Genomic DNA, 23,905 nt, shown 5'->3' with positions numbered 1-23,905 from the left:
TGGAGAAAGTTGTGTCTTTTATGTGTATAAGTGTAGGCAATTAAAGGCAAATGTGAGTGAAAGTAAAGTAATGGTGTTTGAAAGGAAACAAAGTGAAAGTATAGATTTTGCAAAACCCTATAGAGGGGAAGAAGAAAGTGTACTAAACCATGTTATAGATATGGGGCGGAGAATGACTGGAAGAGGTGAGAGAATTTAAGTATTTAGGAGCTATCTTGGGTAAGTTTGGTGATATGGTAGGAGAGATAAGGGTGAGGGCAGGACAGGTTAGAAGAGTGACTGGGTCCCTTAATAGAGGTGTGAGTATGAAAGTGAAGAAAGGATTATGAGTTTTGGAAGTCAAGAATGCAGGCTGTGGAAATGAACTATTTGGGAGAAGCATGTGGTATGACTAAATGGAGTGAAGAAAGAAATGAGGGGTTGTATGAGAGATGTGGAGTGGCAGGGAATGCAAAGGGAGTTTGTGGAGTGGTAGAGTAGGTGAAGTGTGATACTTTGAGATGGTTTGGGCATTTGGAAAGAAAATGCAAGACAGGAATTTACAAGGAGTGTGTATGATAGTACAATTAAAGGTATTGATTTGAGAAGAACACCACCTGCAATTTGGGAAAATAGAGTGGAAGAGTACTGTAGGGGAAGAAATGGTGGAAGAATGCATGGAGGCATGTAAGGACAGGGATAAGAGGTGACTTTTACCATGGCCACCCCCTTGATAATAGTTCCCAGAAGGAACAGGAGTCAGAAATGTAGATGGATAGATAAGTAGATGGAAATCTTAGATAAAAGTACTCAAGATGAATTTTGCTTAAATTAGATTCAAAGAACTATTTTTATTTAGCAAAGTAAATGTGGTTTAGATATTTGATTAGTTGTGTGTATGGATAAGGAGTTTATGCTCATGGGGACCCATCTCTTAACTCTCTCAGGGTTTTCGTACATGAACACACATTCCATTAGATTTACTCTCTTGAGGTTTTCATACACAAATGCACATATGAAGTAATTTATCATTTGTAAGTTTGATGTTAGATTCCTTTTTTGTTAATAGGTTTCACACATATCATTTGTTCCTTTTTATGACTAGGTTTCATATATATATCATTTGTGACAATGGTGGCTGGACGTCTCGCTATACACCTGACACAGCTGTCCAACTTTGTCTCAGTTCATGCAGAAGACTGGTGCTTTATGGATGTAGCTTGTGTTTCTTTGTTTGTACAGTTGTTTTACTGCATTCTTAGGACTGTTACCTCAATGTTACGTATTTAAACTGTTTACATTAGAAACAATTTTGGTGCTGGTGGTGTATGACTGAACAAGACCTTTAGTCATAGGCCATAAGTGGGTTAACTTGTTCCTACATTATTTGTTTCCATATCTTTGTTTATGCTTTAACTGTAATTAGATTTGTAGACGTTTTAACCAGAGGTATGTTTTCTATCAGTGTTTTAGAAATTATGAATTTCTGCTTGTGCTTATTTAGAATTCATTTACATTATGTTATTCAGGAGTTAACATAAATAGCTCTAGTGCCCCTCCTTTTCCCTCCATTCCACTAGCAGAGCAATACCTCAGTACCACATTTTCTGCTGAGTTTATATAAGATATCTAATTTACATGATGAGAGAGTGTGATAGATTTTATTAAGCTGAAGTATCTTATGTATGTTCCATACTTGAGAATTAGATATCAAAAGTATATTTTCATGAAGTTACTGCCCTCTTACATGATAGTTTTTGATTGCTATGTAACAGTTTCCCCACCTTGGGTAGTTTGATGGTGTGAGAGAACTACAAGGAAGGGGACGGTATGTGAGGAGCCTGTCTTTTTGAAATGTGATTTCAACAGGCTCAAAGCCAACTTTTTACATTACATTCAGTGATTCATTTGATATTACTTCAGCTACAAGGCTCATATCACTGAATTTCATCAGTCTTTTACCATGAGTATTCAGTTTTGTGGAAACAGCAAGAAAAATAGTTTTGTACATCAAATACCTGTGTGAAAATGTGGTTACTGTTTCTCGACAGTTCAAACCAGTGTTCCTTGGGCAGACCCAAAGCATGTATCCACGTGCCACAAGCAGCCAGAAGTGCATACGTGTTGGTGGCAAACACAATGACTTAGCAGAAGTTGGAACTGATACTTATCACCACACATTCTTTGAGATGCTTGGAAGTTGGTCTTTTGGAGATTATTTTAAGGTAACTTAAGTGTATGAATATTATGCTGGACAGTATCAGATTATGTATAATTAATCTTTAAGTTATGTCTTCCAGTATCATGTATGCCCTTTTCCACACTCAAAACAGGGTAGTGCATTCAGAATGTTACTAAAGATTTTGCTCTTGAATGTTTCCAAATTAACTGATGAAGACGGAGCACAGTAAAAAAAATGCAAAAGTACTCTTTTTTGTGGGACATATATTATATATATAAGTTGAAATTATTTTTATTAAAATGTGTTAAAGAAAGCATTCAGAATGGTTCAAATAGAATTTGTAACCTTGGAAAATGTATTCATTAGGAAAAAATAAGTATTAGGTAGGAAATGACATAAAAGTTTAATAATCTACTATGTGATATATGTTTAATCAAGACTTCTTCATCCATTTATCTATATTATTAAAACTCGACTCAGCTGGAATGAATCAGATATTGTAACTTTTGTTAACAAAAATATAAAATTGAGAACAATGAATTTGAACAGATATGCTTTATGAATTGCAAATTAGTTTCATGAAAAGCATAGTATTTATATATGTATATACAGTATAAGACTGTACATATATGTGTTTGTGATCTTGCAGAAAGAGGCTTGTTGCATGGCTTGGAAACTGTTGACAGATGTATATAAACTACCCTCTAATCATCTCTATGTAACATATTTTGGAGGCGATGATGCTTTGGGCCTTGAAGCTGACCTTGAAGTCAAAGACATTTGGAGATCAATTGGGTAATTATGCTTTATTTTCCCTGCATTACAGGCTAGTTTTGTCTTGTCAGATAGCTTATGTAGATATTCTTATACAGTATACCCTCAATTTAACGGGCCCTGATATAACAGATTTTGAATTTAATGGACAAATGATGATAGTGCATTAGTTAATGAATGATAATAAAAAAAAAAGAAAATCTCAAAGGCCACAACATCTGCATTCCATATCACACATCACACTTGTTTTTGGTAGTGTAGGGTAGACTCACTTTGTTTTGGTCTGAGTCTGCCTCAAGCTGTCATGCAGTCAGATTGTATAAAGAGTGTTTCTGTTATTTCAGAATTGTGACTTTTGCAATCATTACAATTTAAGATGGCATCATGTGTTTGTAAGAGGTGCAATGAAAGCAGGTATTCCCTTCTCACTTCATAATAAAGAAGTATCCTTTCCCAGGAAAGGGGTGTCATCGCCTTTATCTGTGTGATTCCTACCTCCAACTGCCCAGCGAGTGTTCTCACACTGCTGGGTGGGCACCGCCGAACTATTGTACCACACACTAAATCCTACACCCCCTCATGAGATTTTGGTAATTAAATGTGACATTTTGTTACAACAAAAACAAAACTAAAAACAAAAAAAGGATGAAATTAGAATTTGACAAGGCATATGGCAAATATACATACAAATCACTGCTCAGGAACATTACACTTCCTTTACATACGAACAGAACAAAAATGACATAACATATTGATGTGTTCACTCATCACAGGAGCCACCACAAAGATAATCTTGCAAGTGAGCAGGGCAGTGTCTCACATGGTGAGGGGGCTGCCACCTGTGGATGGGTGTTGCCACAACTGGGGGCAAAGCCGCTGCTGGTGGGTACTGAGTCCTCTTGACCCATGAGTGTTATGGGGATCGGCAAAACCTGGGGGCGTGGGTGATGTCGGTTTCACAAAGACAGGCAGCCACTGCCATCCAGCTTCACTGAGTACTGTATATGCTGCTTCTCCTGCACTACCACACCCAACCTGTCCCACACCTTCAAAGCAGACGGGTGCCCACAGACAGCTGGGGCAACATAGTAGCGTCACCACCTGCTGGGCCACCCTGCATGAGAGCCTGGCTATGTGCTATGGTCATCTTCCTGTTTCACAGAGCAGTTCTCCATCGCCGGTTTATCAGATAATGTTGCCAGGGTGCTGGGACACCATCTCACAACTGTCTTCCTGCTGCTAGCTATGTGGGTGACTTATCCCCTTCTCTAGGGGAAGTGTTGAGATATTGGAGCATAGCCTGAGTGACTTTGCTGTTGTGTAGGCTACCTCCAACACCATTGTTATCCAACGACACCCTGGTTAGCTGCTTTTACTGCTGCTTTGGCACATACATTGGTTCCCCGATCCAAGGCAATTTCTTGGGTGTGCCCCATCTCCTGAAGAAGGTGAGCAGCCTTGCGATTACTTGTGATTTTCCCACGTAGGTTCAAATCCTACTCATTGTGCCATGTAAGAGGTGCACTGAAAGCAGGTAGTCCATCTGCACTTTATTATGAAGTATCCTTTCACAGGAGAGGGGTGGCATCACCTCTATTTCAGTCTGACTCCTGCTCCAACTGCCCAGTGAGCATTCCCAAGCTGCTGCGTGTCTGCTGCTAACTATCATACCACACATCAAAGCCTACAGTGATGGAGGAGTTAAAAGAAAGTGTGTGAACTTAAATGTGTCACAGAAATAGGTTACATTTGATTGGACTTTCAGTATTAATGGACACCCCCTCCCCTTATTAGTCCATTAAATCGAGGATGTACTGTAAATAGAATATATTCTTAATACTTCTTACCTCTTCTATAGCATGACATCTTCCACCAAAGAAGGATTAGCTGAGTATGGACACTCAGTGTGACAGAACCATTTACAATGCATTACAAATTGAAAATTGTTGAATCAAAATTTATGTGCTCAGAGCCTATAATGGAAAAAGATTTGTACCAGATGTATGTACTTCATTGCCTTCTGTATTCCACACCATTCCATAAAGGAGAAACAAAGCATTTTAAAAAATGCAGACAGAAATCACTGACAGTGTAAATTATCAAGGTATTCAAGTTGTAAGATGGAAAATGGACTGACTTTATAGAATAAAAAATATACATCGTCTACAAGAGTACAGCTGGCACAACAGGCATAGATGACCACAAAAATCAAAATGTTCCTTTTTTTTAATGTTGGAGGTTCAAATAATTGAAAAAATTTAAATCAAGGCCTGGCCTTGACTGAAATATGGAGAGGCTAATGAAAGGGAAAAAGAAACGAGAAAGTTTTTACGAATCATGAGAAAGTAAAAAAATCTGTCTTTTTTTTAAATTGTGCCAAGTCATAGTTACTGGGAAAGACATAAGAATGTAGAGTTCCAAAGCTTCAAGTTGAAGGGAAAGAAACTTATCAAAATGGCCCACCCATGAGTTGCCAACGGCTATGCAGTAATCATATGATGCTGTAGCTTGCCAAGTATTGCATGATCTAGCTAGTGATGGGGGTGCAAAAGCAGCCAGCTCTCAGGAACAAAATCCTTTCTGTAGCTATAGAAGAGGGAGAGTAACCAACATTGTGGCCCAAGGCAAGCTGGTCAAGTTTTGAAGTTAGCGTGGAAGAGTTTATAAGTCAGACCCCTTTCAACTCAACTCTGTCAAGTAAGGATGCAAAGCTAGAACCATCCCAGATGTGAGCGATACTCAGTACAAGGATGAATCAATCCTTTGTATAAATGTAGCAACTTTTCAGAAGAAAAGAAATTTTGACATCTAAAAAGGACTCCCTTTTCCTTAGAGGCAGATTTAACTATTTACGCAATGAGGGGTTTCCAAGATCGAGTTGATGTTATAGTAATACCATTTATGTTCGTTTAATCAAGAGGTGAAATTACAGAACCATCAACAGAAGGAGGAAATTTGTGAGGAATTTTCGATAGAGAGATGAGTAGAATCTGGATATTGTCTACCTCACTGAAATAAACTGTCCATGTTCTTAATTTATTTAGAAAGTGTGCTGAAATGAGTTGCAAATAGAGTGAGAGAGGGAGCATAATTGAAGGATGTAGAGGAGTGCAGTGTTGAGTTGTCAATGAATGAGTCCATTTGGTTATTTGTAGAAGAAAGGAATTTGTTGATAAAAAGGATTTTTTTTGCTGTATTGATAATTTCCTTACTTTGTTCTTCCTTTATTGTCTATGTTATAATTTATACCCCATTTACTTTTTTAATCCAATTTGTGCAAAGATAGAACCATGAATATAATCAGCTTTACTTATTGACTCAACTTATTTTTGCTGAGTGAATGGGTACAAATCACTCCAGTTGGCACAAGATAATTATCATTTTAAATACTATGCAAGCTAAAGATGTGTGTGAAACATACATTAGAAATCAAGAGAGTGAGTTTGCGAATTTTACAGATAATGCTAAGATTTAGGTAGGCAACAAAGAAACATGTATTTAAGAAAAGTTAGGAAGTAGATGAATTTGTACTTTGTAGTTATAAGCAATTTAGTAAATGTTTGACATATGAGTCATCTTAAAGGGTTTTCATTATACATGCGAAAGGAAAGAAAATGATTGTATGGTATAGCTATTGTGCTAATTAATTTCTGGGAATATCCATTTGGATATTTCTCCTTTGATCGTTTTAAGTTCTTTACTCTTTGTGTTCTTTCTATATCCCAGCAGATTTTAAGGCTGAGCAGGATTATAAAGTGAACAATCTTTTCCAGAGTTGCAGACAACAGAATCCTTCCCTTTGGCATGCAAGACAATTTCTGGGAGATGGGCATGTTTGGTCCATGTGGCCCATGCACCGAAATCCACTATGATCGCCTGGGACGTTTTCATGCCTCAGACAGAGTAAACTTGGGTGTTGAGGATTTGATAGAGTTGTGGAATATAGTCTTTATGCAGTATGAAAGTTAAGTAGTGTCTGTTCTCATAGATTCATAAAAATGTTTTGCAGATATTACAGTAAAACCTCTCAGTGTTGGACTAACTGGGGAAATTGTTGTGTCTTGTTTTGGCAAATTCCAGCTTTCTGTGTTTTCTTTATTAATGATATAGAAAAATTATGATGATATTGAGATAGTTCCCTTAAGATTTCTAAAGATATCAAAGTTTTGGAAATTCTTGTGTCTGAGGAGCCACAAATATTTTTGTGAAAGTCTTGTGATAGGTAATTTGTACTGACATGCAACCATTTTGTGATGATCAGGAAGTCACATCAGTTATTCCATACCAGTCTGATATAGTCACAGGTTGTCATATACACAAACAGAAACACTTAAAGGAGCACAGAAATTTACTTGAGACAGTCCAGAGAAGGTTAGCAAAGATGATATCTGAATTAAGAGAGCTTAACTACAATGAGAAGTTGAGAGCAAAACATTTGCCTCCTGAGGAGGAGAAGAGAATTAAGGATTACCTGTGTGCAACCTTCAGGTTTCTGAATCAGCTGGATGACTTTGACAGTGAACAGTTCATTTTAAGATGTAATGATGGTATGATCAACGACCGTAAATTGAACCTAGGCAAGAAGCTTGTTAAAAATTCTGGGACATAAAGATGTACTTTTTTTAGTGTAAAGGTGGTTGATGGTTAAAGTAAACTGAATGAGGAAACGGTAAATGCTGGCAGTATACAAATGTTTAAAGGTTCTTGATGATAAAGAAAGTTTTAAGAGATGGGACCCTATGAGTGTAAAACTCTTTACCCATGCTGTGCAAACAGTTAAGTACAGATGCGCCCAGGACAAGCACTTGTCTTTTGGAGAAGACACAAATGGTCGACAGCCTCATAGGATTTGTGGTACAAGTATGGGAAGGGCGGTCTGTAAATCCAGTATTTTTTCAAGGTATCATTTCATTGTGACAAATTAGGTTGTAATTAAGATTATCAGATGTGAGGCTGTTGAAGATTCAAACTAGCACTAGTCTTCAAGCCCAATGGCTTTACCATTTTACAAAAGCCAGTTGCTTGACCAGTCTTCAAGTCCACTGCCTTTGACATTCTGCAAGCTAGCACCTTCACCAGCCCTCAAACCTAATGCGTTAACCAGTTTACTAAACAGTGGCTTCACAAGTCTTAAAGCCAATGGCTTTTTCGATATATAAGCCAACAGCTTCGCCAGTCTGCAAGCCAACAGCTTCACCAGTCTGCAAGCCAACAGCTTTGCTAATGTACATTGTCAACAGCTTCACCAACGTACAAGTACAATGGTTTCCCCAGTTTACAAGTCAGTGGCTTTATCAGTCTACAACTCAGGCATCTACAAGCCAGCAATTTTTCAAGTCTTCATTTACTTTCTTGTTACACCTAATGATTCACTTATGAAGGCAAGTCTAAATGGGTGATGTCTGTTACTTGATGACTGAATTGTGAGATAGCTTGTCATGGGGTGACAGTTAATATTGTAACCATGAAATCAAATTGGTGAATTGTAAACAGTGTTCTGGATATCTTTTAAGACTACGTATTGCTGAGTAGGACACATATTGATTAATATATCCTACAGCAACACCATGGGATCCCAAGGGATCCTGCGCAGTGGGGAGGGGTTTTACATTCTTGGGGGCTCATCCTGTAAACTAAACTGTGCTAGGTGGCTTATGTTTTGGCATGAATATTTTGCTTTACTGTATTTTGTCAACCAAAAAAGTATTACACAAAAATGAGTACATGGCAAGTGAATGTACTGACAGTATGTGTCAAAATGAGCGATAGAAGTGATTTGGGATAGAAGTGATGTGGATATAATTGCATAAGGATGTGTCTGCTCCTTTAGGCAGTAGGTGGTAAGTCTTAGGTAAAAATTGTTTTTCTTTCACTTACTCAGCTTATATTCAATGGTATGAACTTCTGTTTTCTTTTACAAAAGATGCTTAAGAAGGTTTCATCTTTGTACTGTATGATCTTATAATAAGGATGAGTTTCATGTTGTCCAAATTGTTAAAGGATAATTTGGTATCTGTTCCTAAATAGAATGTATTAAACTCAAATCATAGATTTGAGAAATTTTTTTGAAATGTAGACACTTACAGATTGAAAGACAGTAGTCTCCAGGGTCTTGGCAGTTGTTATGTGGACACTGGGATGGGGCTGGAAAGAATAACAGCAGTTTTGAACAACAAATCGTCAAACTATGATACAGATCTCTTCATCCCTATCTTTTCTGCAATAGAAAAGGTATGTTTGTGTTGTCTTCCTCCAAAGGAGGGAAATGATTTATGTCTAATTTTTCTTTTTCTTAAAATCAGCATATTTGTCCCAAAATATTGAAGTTGCATGGATAATTTTCTGTGAAAAACAAGGAATTGAAATACAGTTAGAAGGGAAGCCATTCTTCATTGGCCCTAATAAAGATGTCATTTTCATTTGATAATGGACCAATAGTATCCTTAATTTTTTTTCTTGCTTTCAAGGGATTTAAAGAAATTTTTAAGGGTTTTCTTTTACCTTTGTGAGAAGTTCTTTTATCGATTTTTCTTGCTTGTTCTGATTATCATTCTACACTTTTTGTAATCTTATTTACATTTTATGGTCCTGTTTGTTTCCACATGATGTAGATATTCCATAAGTCTTTCTTTTATATCTAATCAAGACATTAATTTCTTCATTCATCCAGCCTTGCTTCTGCATTACATTACTCCTTTTCCTTATTGCTAGGATGTTGATTTTCTCAAGGGGAAGTATTGTATTCTAAAAATTTCTCCATTTCTTTTCAACTGTGTTCACAATTAAGAATTTGATCCAATTTCATACGAAATCTTGTCACACATAATATTTGACAACAGTTGCTCACACAACTCATTCCTCATAACCCTACGTTTTCCTGGAGGGATCTCTGTGTGTTAGTCCTGCCCTCTGGCAAATGATAGGGGCAATAAACATAAGTAGCAGGGAGGAGCTTTAGGTAGAATTTAAGTTTTAGTAGGTAGGAACATTAGGCAGGAACATAGGTTGAATACTGGTCTGTTTGTTACTTGAGCATACATGTATGCTTCACTGGCTACTATGTACAGAATATTTGTATAACATCAAGTTTGAAATCTGGTATGTACAATATTCCTTCATTCAAAATGTTTTTGCACAAATAAGAGTGATGTAAAGTAGTTTGCCTGATCCACTTGAACTTTACCTTTGTATAGATGAGTGGTAAGTCGGCATATGAGGGAAGATTCAGTGAAGATAGCAAGTGTTTAGATACAGCATACAGAATCTTGGCAGACCATATGAGGATGCTTACAGTGGCTCTTGCAGATGGCATGTTTCCAGAAGACAAGTAAGGATTTTTTGAACGCTTCTTAGTTTAAGAAAATAAATGAGAGGAAAATTGTAATTTATTGAAGCACCTTTTTTGTAGTAAAAACTAATGTTCTAAATTATTTTGGTCTGTCTGAATTATGATCTAGCATAGCCCAGCATACTTTTCCATCCATGCCAACAATAGATTCACCCTCATGACCCTGTATTCCTTTCTTCTATATCACTTTTTCCTCTCCATTCTACTCTTGTTTCCAGTCTCTCAGCTCTGCAAGTTTATTATATATCAGATACATGTAAGGGGATGATGCTAGCTCCATTCTTGCCATGTCAGATGGCACAAGTGTGGCAGGTAGTTTAAAGAACAAGGAGCAAGTAGTGCCAGCTTTTTAGGAATATGTGCTTGATTTTAAAGTTTGTTTACCATTCAGAAGCACACTTGCTTAGTGTTGGGTCTACTCAGAGGACTGCAATTACAATAACACAACACTTGTAGCAATCTTATTTCTCTGATTCCTTGGCTTTCTTTATAGAAAGAAGTAGCTTTATGAGTTCAAACCTTGTCTGCTTTACTTTTGTAGAATCATGAATTCAACTTTTACAGGATGTTGGTTATTTGGTAGAATGAAATGAAAAATATGACTTTATTTGACCAGTTTGATGATTTTACAATTAATGCCTCAAGTATATCTGACAGTTATTACATCAGGTTGTAATTTTGTAAGATTTTATGCAACTAGAAAAAGTTTAGATACTTCCAAGTGTCAATGGTCACTCTAAACCTCACACCTCTCTTTCATGCTCCTCAGACTATTATGCTTGGGTCATATTATCAGTTGTCTTTTAATACGGAAAGTTGTGATTGATTAGTAAGATTGGCTAAGAATTTGATTTGACAGGTGTAAGGTTTTGAGTGAACATACTTATTAAAAGTAAAAGTCCTTGATAATCAGAATTACTATTCATGATGGGTTTGTTGAGAAAATGCTGAGAGGAAGACCAAATATGAAGTTGGAAGGGTAGCGGGTTAGAGGGGTATCAGTATGGCTAAAGGTATGATGTGCAATGACTATGTTTTACAATTGATGTGTAAGGGTTTATGTTCTGATTGATAGAAAGAGCTGTAGGTAGGAAAAGATTACTAACAAAGAGTTTAAATGATTTCATTTTACCAGAGTTCACTCCCCTTAACTGATGTTTCTCTAATGCAGTCACAAATTACGTCACATAATAAGACGGGCCATCACGATTGGTCATGACCAGTTTGGCTTTACTCTTGGGAAAAACAACTTCATAGAACTGACACGAGTTGTGGCTGACACTCTTGGAGATGCGTATCCAGAATTGCATTACCAGTTGCCTAGAGTCCACATAATCCTTAAACATGAAGAAAATTATTTCTGTAAAATGCAAGAGAAGTTAAGTTGGTAAGTATTTGGATAAAGTGTATAAGAGGTAAGAATTCTCTACCTTTTCAACCAAGCATTGCTATATATTTACTTTCATCAGTAAAGGAGAAATTAATACAATGAAACAAGCTGGACAGAGATTCTAATCATAAGAAGACAGTGATTTATTAATTTTCTTTGCTACTAGTGTCAGAGATGGCAATTAACATTAACAGCGAGGTAAACTAATCTCAACTTGAGGCTGGCTAACTGCTTACTTTGGACATTTCCAATCTCACTGACAGAATTGATTATAAATTAATTTGTTCAGTTGATTAAACTTATCAGTCAGTAGAATACAACAAACAGGAATAGATAGTCCATTGATAGGAATGCAATGTTAGATTTTATTTTCTGCTTAGTGAGCCTTTTCATTGCTTCATTATATTTTCCTTTATAGATTTAAGGAACTTCATTTGGGCTTTAGTTACAGTTCCATCTCTTTTTATATGTTGTTTATTTGAAATCATTTTATATGATTAAGTTAGAGGTCCTTTTTTTATGGCAATTTTTCTACTTTATTTTATGCATTATTCTCATTCCCTCCTGTGTCCAAGTTCATTGTTATCAAGAAGTAGAACTGTTAGTCAAAACTTTAAATGATTTTGTAATGAACAGTTATGGGAGTGTATTGAAACCCTTGAGGAACATAGTGCATGTGAATATTGAATTAGATTATGATCCACAAATATAGTATATAATGTCAGAATTTAGCATTGTTTTGAAGATTTGTAAAAGAAAACAATCTGTAAAGGTATGCTGATGGATTGACTGGTTGTATATACTGATATGATATGGATCTGGAGAAGGCATATGATAGAGTTGATAGAGATGCTCTGTGGAAGGTATTAAGAATATATGGTGTGGGAGGAAAGTTGTTAGAAGCAGTGAAAAGTTTTTATCGAGGATGTAAGGCATGTGTACGTGTAGGAAGAGAGGAAAGTGATTGGTTCTCAGTGAATGTAGGTTTGCGGCAGGGGTGTGTGATGTCTCCATGGTTGTTTAATTTGTTTATGGATGGGGTTGTTAGGGAGGTAAATGCAAGAGTTTTGGAAAGAGGGGCAAGTATGAAGTCTGTTGGGGATGAGAGAGCTTGGGAAGTGAGTCAGTTGTTGTTCGCTGATGATACAGCGCTGGTGGCGGATTCATGTGAGAAACTGCAGAAGCTGGTGACGGAGTTTGGTAAAGTGTGTGGAAGAAGAAAGTTAAGAGTAAATGTCAATAAGAGCAAGGTTATTAGGTACAGTAGGGTTGAGGGTCAAGTCAATTGGGAGGTGAGTTTGAATGGTGAGAGGCTGGAGGAAGTGAAGTGTTTTAGATATCTGGGAGTGGATCTGTCAGCGGATGGAACCATGGAAGCGGAAGTGGATCATAGGGTGGGGGAGGGGGCGAAAATTTTGGGAGCCTTGAAAAATGTGTGGAAGTCGAGAACATTATCCCGGAAAGCAAAAATGGGTATGTTTGAAGGAATAGTAGTTCCAACAATGTTGTATGGTTGCGAGGCGTGGGCTATGGATAGAGTTGTGCGTAGGAGGATGGATGTGCTGGAAATGAGATGTTTGAGGACAATGTGTGGTGTGAGGTGGTTTGATCGAGTAAGTAACGTAAGGGTAAGAGAGATGTGTGGAAATAAAAAGAGCGTGGTTGAGAGAGCAGAAGAGGGTGTTTTGAAGTGGTTTGGGCACATGGAGAGAATGAGTGAGGAAAGATTGACCAAGAGGATATATGTGTCGGAGGTGGAGGGAACGAGGAGAAGAGGGAGACCAAATTGGAGGTGGAAAGATGGAGTGAAAAGGATTTTGTGTGATCGGGGCCTGAACATGCAGGAGGGTGAAAGGAGGGCAAGGAATAGAGTGAATTGGAGCGATGTGGTATACAGGGGTTGACGTGCTGTCAGTGGATTGAATCAAGGCATGTGAAGCGTCTGGGGTAAACCATGGAAAGCTGTGTAGGTATGTATATTTGCGTGTGTGGACGTGTGTATGTACATGTGTATGGGGGGGGTTGGGCCATTTCTTTCGTCTGTTTCCTTGCGCTACCTCGCAAACGCGGGAGACAGCGACAAAGTATAAATAAAAAAAAAAAAAAAAAAAAAAAAAAAAAATGAAGATCTTATTCATTATGCTTGATAGTCGTTTCTCACATCAGTGAGCTAGTGCCAGAAAACAGATGAAGAATGGCCCATCCACTTATATAGAAATATATATACATAAACCTACATTCACTGAGAACCAATCCCTTTCCTCTCTTCCTACACGTACACATGCCTTACATCCTCGATAAAAACTTTTCACTGCTTCTAACAACTTGCCTCCCACACCATATATTCTTAATACCTTCCACAGAGCATCTCTATCAACTCTATCATATGCCTTCTCCAGATCCATAAATGCTACATACAAATCCATTTGCTTTTCTAAGTATTTCTCACATACATTCTTCAAAGCAAACACCTGATCCACACATCCTCTACCACTTCTGAAACCACACTGCTCTTCCCCAATCTGATGCTCTGTACATGCCTTCACCCTCTCAATCAATACCCTCCCATATAATTTACCAGGAATACTCAACAAACTTATACCTCTGTAATTTGAGCACTCACTCTTATCCCCTTTGCCTTTGTACAATGGCACTATGCACGCATTCCGCCAATCCTCAGGCACTTCACCGTGAGTCATACATACATTAAATAACCTTACCAACCAGTCAACAATACAGTCACCCCCTTTTTTAATAAATTCCACTGCAATACCATCCAAACCTGCTGCCTTGCCGGCTTTCATCTTCCGCAAAGCTTTTACTACCTCTTCTCTTTACCAAATCATTTTCCCTAACCCTCTCACTTTGCACACCACCTCGACAAAAACACCCTATATCTGCCACTCTATCATCAAACTGGTTCTCAGTGAATGTAGGTTTGCGGCAGGGGTGTGTGATGTCTCCATGGTTGTTTAATTTGTTTATGGATGGGGTTGTTAGGGAGGTGAATGCAAGAGTTTTGGAAAGAGGGGCAAGTATGAAGTCTGTTGGGGATGAGAGAGCTTGGGAAGTGAGTCAGTTGTTGTTCGCTGATGATACAGCGCTGGTGGCTGATTCATGTGAGAAACTGCAGAAGCTGGTGACTGAGTTTGGTAAAGTGTGTGAAAGAAGAAAGTTAAGAGTAAATGTGAATAAGAGCAAGGTTATTAGGTACAGTAGGGTTGAGGGTCAAGTCAATTGGGAGGTGAGTTTGAATGGAGAAAAACTGGAGGAAGTGAAGTGTTTTAGATATCTGGGAGTGGATCTGGCAGTGGATGGAACCATGGAAGCGGAAGTGGATCATAGGGTGGGGGAGGGGGCGAAAATTCTGGGAGCCTTGAAGAATGTGTGGAAGTCGAGAACATTATCTCGGAAAGCAAAAATGGGTATGTTTGAAGGAATAGTGGTTCCAACAATGTTGTATGGTTGCGAGGCGTGGGCTATGGATAGAGTTGTGCGCAGGAGGATGGATGTGCTGGAAATGAGATGTTTGAGGACAATGTGTGGTGTGAGGTGGTTTGATCGAGTAAGTAACGTAAGGGTAAGAGAGATGTGTGTAAATAAAAAGAGCGTGGTTGAGAGAGCAGAAGAGGGTGTCTTGAAATGGTTTGGGCACATGGAGAGAATGAGTGAGGAAAGATTGACCAAGAGGATATATGTGTCGGAGGTGGAGGGAACAAGGAGAAGAGGGAGACCAAATTGGAGGTGGAAAGATGGAGTGAAAAAGATTTTGTGTGATCGGGGCCTGAACATGCAGGAGGGTGAAAGGAGGGCAAGGAATAGAGTGAATTGGAGCGATGTGGTATACCGGGGTTGACGTGCTGTCAGTGGATTGAATCGGGGCATGTGAAGCGTCTGGGGTAAACCATGGAAAGCTGTGTAGGTATGTATATTTTGTGTGTGTGGACGTATGTATATATATGTGTATGGGGGTGGGTTGGGCCATTTCTTTCGTCTGCTTCCTTGCGCTACCTCGCAAACGCGGGAGACAGCGACAAAGCAAAAAAAAAAGAAAAAATATACATAAAAGGAGAAACAGAAGAAAGTCATGTGGGGAGTGCTCATACTCCTCGATGGCTCAGATTGGGGTGTCTAAATGTGTGTGGATGTAACCAAGATGAGAAAAAAGGAGAAATAGGTAGTATGTTTGAGGAAAGGAACCTGGATGTTTTGGCTCTGAGTGAAACGAAGCTCAAGGGTAAAGGGGAAGAGTGGTTTAGGAATGTCTCGTGAGTAAAGTCAGGGGTTGGTGAGAGGACAAGAGCAAAGGAAGGAGTAGCACTACTCCTGAAGCAGGAGTTGTGGGAGTATATGATAGAGTGTAATAAATAGTGTAATAAAGTAAACTTTAGATTGATATGGGTAAAACTGAAAGTGGATGGAGAGAGATGGGTGATTATTGGTGCCTATGCTCCTGGTCATGAGAAGAAAGGTCATGAGAGGCAAGTGTTTTGGGAGCAGCTGAGTAAGTGTGTTAGCAGCTTTGATGCATGAGACCAGGGTTATAGTGATGGGTGATTTGAATGCAAAGGTAAGTAATGTGGCAGTTGAGGGTATAATTGGTGTACATGGGGTGTTCAGTATTGTAAATGGAAATGGTGAAGAGCTTGTAGACTTGTGTACTGAAAAAGGACTGGTGATTGGGAATACCTGGTCTAAAAAGAGAGATATACATACGTATATGTATGTAAGTAGGAGAGATGGCCACAGAGCATTATTGGATTATGTGTTAATTGATAAAAAAGAGAGACTTTTGGATGTTAATGTGCTGAGAGGGGCAACTGGGGGATGTCTGATCATTATCTTGTGGAGGTGAAGATGAAAATGTGTAGAGGTTTTCAGAAAAGAAGAGAGAATGCTGGGGTGAAGAGAGTGTTGAGAGTAAGTGAGCTTGGGAAGGAGACTTGTGTCAGGAAGTACCAGGAGAGATTGAGTGCACAATGGAAAAAGGTGAGAGCCAATGACAGAAGGGGAGTGGGGAAGGAATGGGATACATTTAGGGAAGCAGTGATGGCTTGCATAAGAGATGCCTGTGGCATGAGGGAGGTGGGCAGATTAGGAAGGGTAGTGAGTGTTGGGATGAAGAAGTAAGATTGTTAGTGAAAGAGAAGAGAGAGGCATTTGGATGATTTTTGCGGGGAAATAGTGCAAATGAGTGGGAGATGTATAAAAGAAAGAGGCAAGAGGTCAAGAGAAAGGTGCAAGAGGTGAAAAAGAGGGCAAATGAGAGTTGGGGTGAGAAAGTATCATTGAATTTTAGGGAAGATAATAAGATGTTTTGGAAGGAGGTAAATAAAGTGCATAAGACAAGAGAACACATGGGAACATCGGTGAAGGGGGCAAATGGGGAGGTAATAACAAGTAGTAGTGAAGTTAGAGGGAGATGGAGTGAGTATTTTGAAGGTTTGGGATTAACTGTAAGTTTGTTGTTTGAGGAGTTGATTGTTTGGTAAGATATTTCATGTATCTTTTAATGGGACCTGTATTCCTAGTGTCTGACTACTCTTTGAGTGCCTTTTATTTGAAACCTTATTTTCTAACAAAAGCTTATGCATTTTTCAGTGATTGGGAAGATTTGCTCCAACAAAGACCAGAGTTGAAGATGTTTTCTGACCAGCAAACTCCAGGCATGATAGATGGAATCAGAGAAATTGAAAATTACCTAAAAGAGTGGAAAAACGAGCATTGTAGACTTCCTGGATACATGGCATTCAAACTCTATGATTCTTATGGGCTTCATACTGACTTAATAGAAGAGCTTGCTGGGATATATGGCATGACAGTTGATCAAGAAGGTTTTCAGATGGCCCTTGCTAGAACTAAACAAAAAACAAGAACACTGAGTCAGCTAAAATTAGAAGCAGATAAAACATTTAATGAAGAAGAACTTTTAGAGTACTTGATATCACTGAACCTTCCATTAACAGATGATAGTGCAAAATATCAGTGTGAAATCTCTGATGGTCATTATCAGTTCATACCAGTAAAGACAAAGATTTTATTATTATTGCAAGATGGAAAAAAAATGGAAAAGGTGTTTGGAAGAAAATGCATTGGTGTTATTCTTAATGCCACTAATTTTTATCATGAAGCAGGTGGTCAAGAAGGAGATACTGGGAAATTATATTCAGATAATGCAGAAATCAGTATAAGAGATGTGGTTAATGTTGGTGGCTATATTGTCCATTGGGGTACTTTAGAGTATGGTGAGCTTTCCATTGGAGACAGAGTGACAGCCGCCATATGTGAAAAAAGAAGAAAAGGATGTATGCAGCACCATACTGCAACACATCTTTTGAATTGTGCATTTAAAGCAATTACTGGTAAGTCTGTTTTCTTGCACCAAATTGCCTCCCCCCACCTTTTTTTTTTTTTTGGTAAGGCAGCACTAGGAACAGACAATCACTGACCTCATTTGCACAAATACATTCTCTAGGTATCATGTATAATGCACCAAAACAGAGCCTGCCATCCACATCCAAACACTGTATGCTGAATCCATGGTCTATTTTGACTGTTTCATTTGCCCTGTTTCAGCCTACTAAAAGCACACAGACCCTATATTAAATCACTTCATTCTATCCAATGTAGTCTTTATAATAAAATCTCAGATTGATTAATTAAAAATTTTCAAAAACCTACAAAAGTAGCACTTGTATGGTAGTTTAGTTTAGATTGTATGTGCTTAAAATGAGCAATCAATTTGTACACCTGTTTAGATTCCCATACCTGGTGGGTTGCAACTAGCCACCAATTACAGATATGACAACTTTCTCCACTTTGGCCAGTATTTGTCTGTATACCTTGTGAGTTTTAACATTTGTTGGCTATTTTCCATTTTTATGCTCATTCCACTAGCTTTGTTTACAAGTTACTTCTTGCTTGAAGTACTTACAGTGCTTTATTATGGAAAAAAATGCATACTGATATGTAGCATTGCCTGAAATAGGAATGATATCTGTGCTGCACTTCTTTTTGCCACGGGCCTGTCATGTTCATGTTAAGGTTAAATACATCTCCTTTTTGAAAATTTTGTTGAAGCCATGCTTAGCATTTGTTTGTTATACTGATACTGTTAACAAATTTTGGACTGATATAGTCAGTCTCATACATTTGTGTATCACTGAATATTTTGAATTTTTACACTAGTATTCCATTATTAGACTACAGACATCCACACTTAAAAGAAATGCATTATATTGAAAATTCATTTGAACATAAGAGCAATAGATAGAAGTAGTAGGTAAGGACATTTTGGCTGGGGCATTAAGTAGACAGTGTCATTTGGAACATTAGGTAGGAGCCTCTGCAAACGTTGTGCTAGCATTGCTCTCTGCTAGTGGCCTGTTAAGGGTGAGGCACACTTATCAACATACTATGTTAAAAATGTTACATTACAGGTCTGTCATGCCAAAAATCATCTCATGTGGCCCCAGACTACTTATATCTGCAAGTTCGGACATATGAATCCCTTACCCACGATAAAATCAACAAGGCTGAAAATATAATTAAGGTCAGTTATTCTATGAAAAACTGGTCGTGAGTAATAAGATAGCACATGAGCATGAACACAAGATGAAATTTTTTTGATTGTGGTTGTGGAATAGATGTGTATGTGAAATGACTACTCAAGAATTACCATGTGAATAAAGTGTGGTACATGTATTCTGACACAAGTAAGTGATAAAGCTGAAGTGACCATTTTGGTGCGATGGTCATACATAGATGAGAAGGATAAAGCATGTACATCTTAGGTTTATCATGAATAACATTTTTTGTATTGAAGTTCAAATAATTTAGAGGTAGTTGTATAAACAACAGATTTAAGTTTATAAGAAAAGTATGAAGAAGTAGGATAAATGAAGCATGTGAAAGTACCAGTGTTATTGATCTTTGGACTGGAGTGCAAATTCATTCACTGAGCCTTGCAAAATATGCTTCTTTGCTTTTTTCCATTTTGAAGGTTTTCCCTTTGCCTTATTCTTTGATGAATGTTTTTCTTTCAGACCCATATCTGACATTTTCTTTCTGAGAATCATTGTAATCATTTAGTGGGTTACTCTGGTAGTTAGGTCATTTTCCTCCTGAGAATCATTGTAATCATTTAGTGGGTTACTGTGGTGGTTAGGTCAGAAATGTATTGCACTTTTCCCTTTGTCTTTAGCTTAGTGTTTATTTCTGTCAGCATTTTTGACCTAGTAGGTAGTTATTTGCAGCCAACGACCTGGAAGGTGTATTATCAGATCTACCTACCTGGGTATTGGTAGGGTAAGTGACAGCTGCGTAGTGAGCCAGTACTTCATTGTTTGTCAAGTTGTGCTCCTCTGACCAAGGTAGCTGTCTTTTCTGTCTGCCTCATCCACACAAGGACTACTGTTATTCTGTCCTCAAACAAATAAGCTCTCCTTGTCAACTCACACTGGTTATTCTTCATAACTAGATTTTCTTTTGGTGAGGGCTATGTGCTAGCCCTGCCTCTTGGCAAAATGGTAGGAGCAATAGATAGAATTAGTAGGCAGGAACTTGTAAGCAGCAGCATTAGGTAGAAACATTAGGTAGAAGTTGTAGGTAGGAATGTTAGGTAGGAGCATTAGGTAGAAGTAGTCAATAGAAACATAAGGTAAGAGCCTCTGCAAACACTGTGCTAGATTTGCCCTCTACCAGTGGCCAGTTAAGGGTGAGGCACTAAAGGCTGAGAAACAGCCCTTGAGTTCACTAGTTATGGAGACTCGATTGCCATAACCATCCCTTGAGGGAGTTCCAGGATGGAACAGGCATCATATGTATATTTATTCATTTTCAGTTCTATCATACTTTGTCGCTGTCTCCTGCATTAGCGAGGTAGCGCAAGGAGACAGACGAAAGAATGGCCAAACCCACCCACATACACATGTATGTCCATACTCGTCCACACACGCACATATACATACCTATACATTTCAACGTATACATATATATACACATAGACATATACAGATATACACATGTACTTAATTCATACTTGCTGCCTTTCTTCATTCCCGTCGCCACCCCACCACACATGAAATGACACCCCCCCTCCCCCCAGACGCGCGTGAGGTACCGCTAGGAAAAGACAACAAAGGCCACATTTGTTCACACTCAATCTCTAGCTGTCATGTGTAATGCACCAAAACCACAGCTCCCTTTCCACATCCAGGCCCCACAAAAATTTCCATGGTATAACCCAGACGCTTCACATGCCCTGGTTCAATCCACTGATAGTACGTTGACCCCGGTACACCACATTGTTCCAATTCACTCTATTCCTTGCACGCCTTTCACCCTCCAGCATGTTCAGGCCCCGATCGCTCAAAATCTTTTTCACTCCATCCTTCCACCTCCAATTTGGTCTCCCACTTCTCCTCGTTCCCTCCACCTCTGACACATATATCTTCTTTGTCAGTCTTTACTCACGCATTCTCTCCATGTGACCAAGCCACTTCAGTACACCCTCTTCTGCTTTCTCAACCACACTCTTTTTATTACCACGCATCTCTCTTACCCTTTCATTACTTACTCGATCAAACCACCTCACACCACATACTGTCCTGAAACATCTCATTTCCAACACATCCATCCTCCTTCGCACAACCCTATCTATAGCCCACGCCTCGCAACTATATAACATTATTGGAACTACTATTCCTTCAAACATACCCATTTTTGCTTTCTGAGATAATGTTCTCGCCTTCCACACATTCTTCAATGCTTCCAGAACCTTTGACCCCTCCCCCACCCTGTGACTCACTTCCGCTTCCATGGTTCCATATGCTGCCAGATCCACTTCCTGATATCTAAAACACTTCACTTCCTTCAGTTTTTCTCCATTCAGACTTACCTCCCACTTGACTTGTCCCTCAATCTTGCTGTACCTAATAACCTTTCTCTTATTCACATTTAGATAGATAGATAGATAGTATTCTTCACCTGTAAAAACAAAGTAAGGAAGTTTGAGATATATAGAGAGCATGGGCATAAATATTGTGAAGCAACTCCTAGCATTACTTTATTACGGAAATCAGTTATCCCATTGCTAATTGTTTTCAGTATATTGTTTTTATTAGAAATATACCACTATGAAAAGTCCTTGGTATATATGAACTATCAGTAACTAATTTGGGTCTAAAATCTTTGTTTCAGAGATGGATTACTGTGAAGAGTCCCATTAACAGAAGAACTGTTGATATTAGGGAGATGTTACAGGAGCCTAACATCACCTTTCTGCCTGGTGAAGTGTATCCTGAAACTGTTAATGTAATAACCACCAGAATGAACTATAAAGATGACCCCTCCAAAGAAGAAGGATTATCACAATTATCATCTGTTGAGCCTTGCTGTGGGACTCATCTTCTCAATACTGGAGATATTGGTAGTTTTGTTATTGTGAATATTGTAAGTAATCATCTCTATAGTATCATGAGACAAAGAATTTGAAAAGCTTTTGGAAAAGTTCAGTGTATGCTTGGATCTCAGTGAAGAGGGAAGAAATGATCTTATTGCTGGAGACAGAAAGGAAAAAATTAAAGTAAAAGTAAGAATAGCAGAAGTGAGAAGTAAGAGAGGGTAGTTGCTGAATCAAAAGGAGAAAATGAAAGCAAGATGGAAGAAGTATTTTGAAGAACTGATGAATGGGAGAAAGTAAGACAGCAGTTGTTACACACATGGGTATGGAAGATGGAAGGAAGAGGATACAAATGCAAGGGTCAGCAGCAAGAAATGATACAAAAAGGGCAATAATGAGGCTGAAGGTTGGAAAAGTACCTGGAGTGGATGGGATTATGGCTGAAATGCTGAAGTATGGAGAAATGTGATAGAATGGGTGCATATGATATGTAATTTGGCATGTGCCTAAGGATTGGGTGAAAGCTATTATTGTTCCTATATTCAAGGTTAAAGGTGCTAATGATATATGTAGCAGTTATAGGGGAATTAGTTTGTTAAGTATACTGGGAAAAGTGTATGCAAGAGTGTAGATTGATATTGTGCTGGAAGTGACTGATTGCAGAATGTGAGGAGCACATCCCCTACCTTTTAGGAAAGGTAGGGGATGTGTGGATCAGAATTTTGTGGTGAGAACAACTATGGAAAAGTATCTAGGAAGAAGGCAAAAAGATATATGCACCTATTATGGGTATGGAGAAAGCATATGACAGAGTCAAGTGGAATGCTGTATGGGATGTGTTAAGGATATATGGGTTAGGGGGACAACTGTTGGATGGTGTGAAAGCCTCCAATAGAATAGCAAATGCATGTGTAAAAGTAGATGGAGAGTTGAGTGAAAGTTTCGGTATCCATGTGGGTGTGAGGCAGGGTTGTGTGATGTTACACTGGCTTTTTTACATATATATGGATGGAGTGATAGGAGAAGTGAAAGCAAAACTAGGGAAAGGGGGTGCAGAGATGGAGTGTGCCGGTGAGGTATAGTGGCCAGTGACAATCCTGTTTGCAAATGATGCTCTGTACTTTCCTGAGAGTGAAGAGAGTTGTTGAAGGTTGTAAGTGTATTTTATATGAGTAAGCATAGGCTATTGATTTTTTTCATACATGCTTGCTATTTCCTGCATAAGTGAGGTAACATTAAGAACAGATGACTGAGCCTTAGAGGGAAAATTCCTCACTTGACTCCTTAGAAAGTGATACAGGAAGGGAGGATTCCCAACCAACTGCTCCCACCCCTCTTAGTTGCCTTCTTCAACACAGGGAGTATGTGGGCAGTATTGTTTCTCCCCTACTCAGGGATTAATGAGAGCCCCAAATACCGATATTGGGTGAAAAATTTGCTCACTAGCTAATTGAAGGTTAATGTGAGTAAAAGTAAAGTAATGGTGTTTGAAAGGAAATTGAGTGAAAGTATAGATTTTGTAAATCCCTATAGAGTGTAAGAAGAAAGTGTAGTAAACTGTGTAATGGACATGCTGGGAGTAAGACTGGAAGAGGTGAGAGAATTTAAGTATTTTAAGCTTTCTTGGCTAATTTTGGTGAGATGAAAGAAGAGACAAGGGAGAGAGCATTACAGGACAGAAGAGTCAATGTGAACCTAATAGAATAATGAAGGGTAAAGGTGTAAGTATGGAAGTGAAGAAAGGACTGAGAGATGGCATAGTCCTCCTGACCTTGACCTGTGCAGCTGAACCATGAACGTGGAATGAGTCACAGAAATCAAAAATATAGG

At 38.5% G+C, this 23,905-nt stretch overlaps 1 protein-coding gene across 1 annotated transcript in view; it reads left to right on the top strand.

Annotated features, from left to right (window-relative positions):
* AlaRS-m (alanine--tRNA ligase, mitochondrial) overlaps positions 1-23,905 on the top strand; it is a 58,962-nt gene that overhangs the window by 18,305 nt on the left and 16,752 nt on the right. Inside the window, exons 3-11 of the mRNA XM_071676411.1 lie at positions 2,031-2,204; positions 2,811-2,956; positions 6,709-6,900; positions 9,022-9,166; positions 10,129-10,262; positions 11,455-11,670; positions 17,275-18,035; positions 19,113-19,225; positions 21,874-22,125. Of these exons, the coding sequence (XP_071532512.1) occupies positions 2,031-2,204; positions 2,811-2,956; positions 6,709-6,900; positions 9,022-9,166; positions 10,129-10,262; positions 11,455-11,670; positions 17,275-18,035; positions 19,113-19,225; positions 21,874-22,125 (2,133 nt within the window). The remainder of the gene's footprint in view (positions 1-2,030; positions 2,205-2,810; positions 2,957-6,708; positions 6,901-9,021; positions 9,167-10,128; positions 10,263-11,454; positions 11,671-17,274; positions 18,036-19,112; positions 19,226-21,873; positions 22,126-23,905) is intronic.

This window comes from Panulirus ornatus, chromosome 23, assembly GCF_036320965.1.
Source record: "Panulirus ornatus isolate Po-2019 chromosome 23, ASM3632096v1, whole genome shotgun sequence".
NCBI classification, from domain to species: Eukaryota; Metazoa; Arthropoda; class Malacostraca; order Decapoda; family Palinuridae; genus Panulirus; species Panulirus ornatus.
The sequence above is the reverse complement of the archived record's forward strand: the minus strand, read 5'-3'. Positions and strand labels throughout refer to the sequence as shown.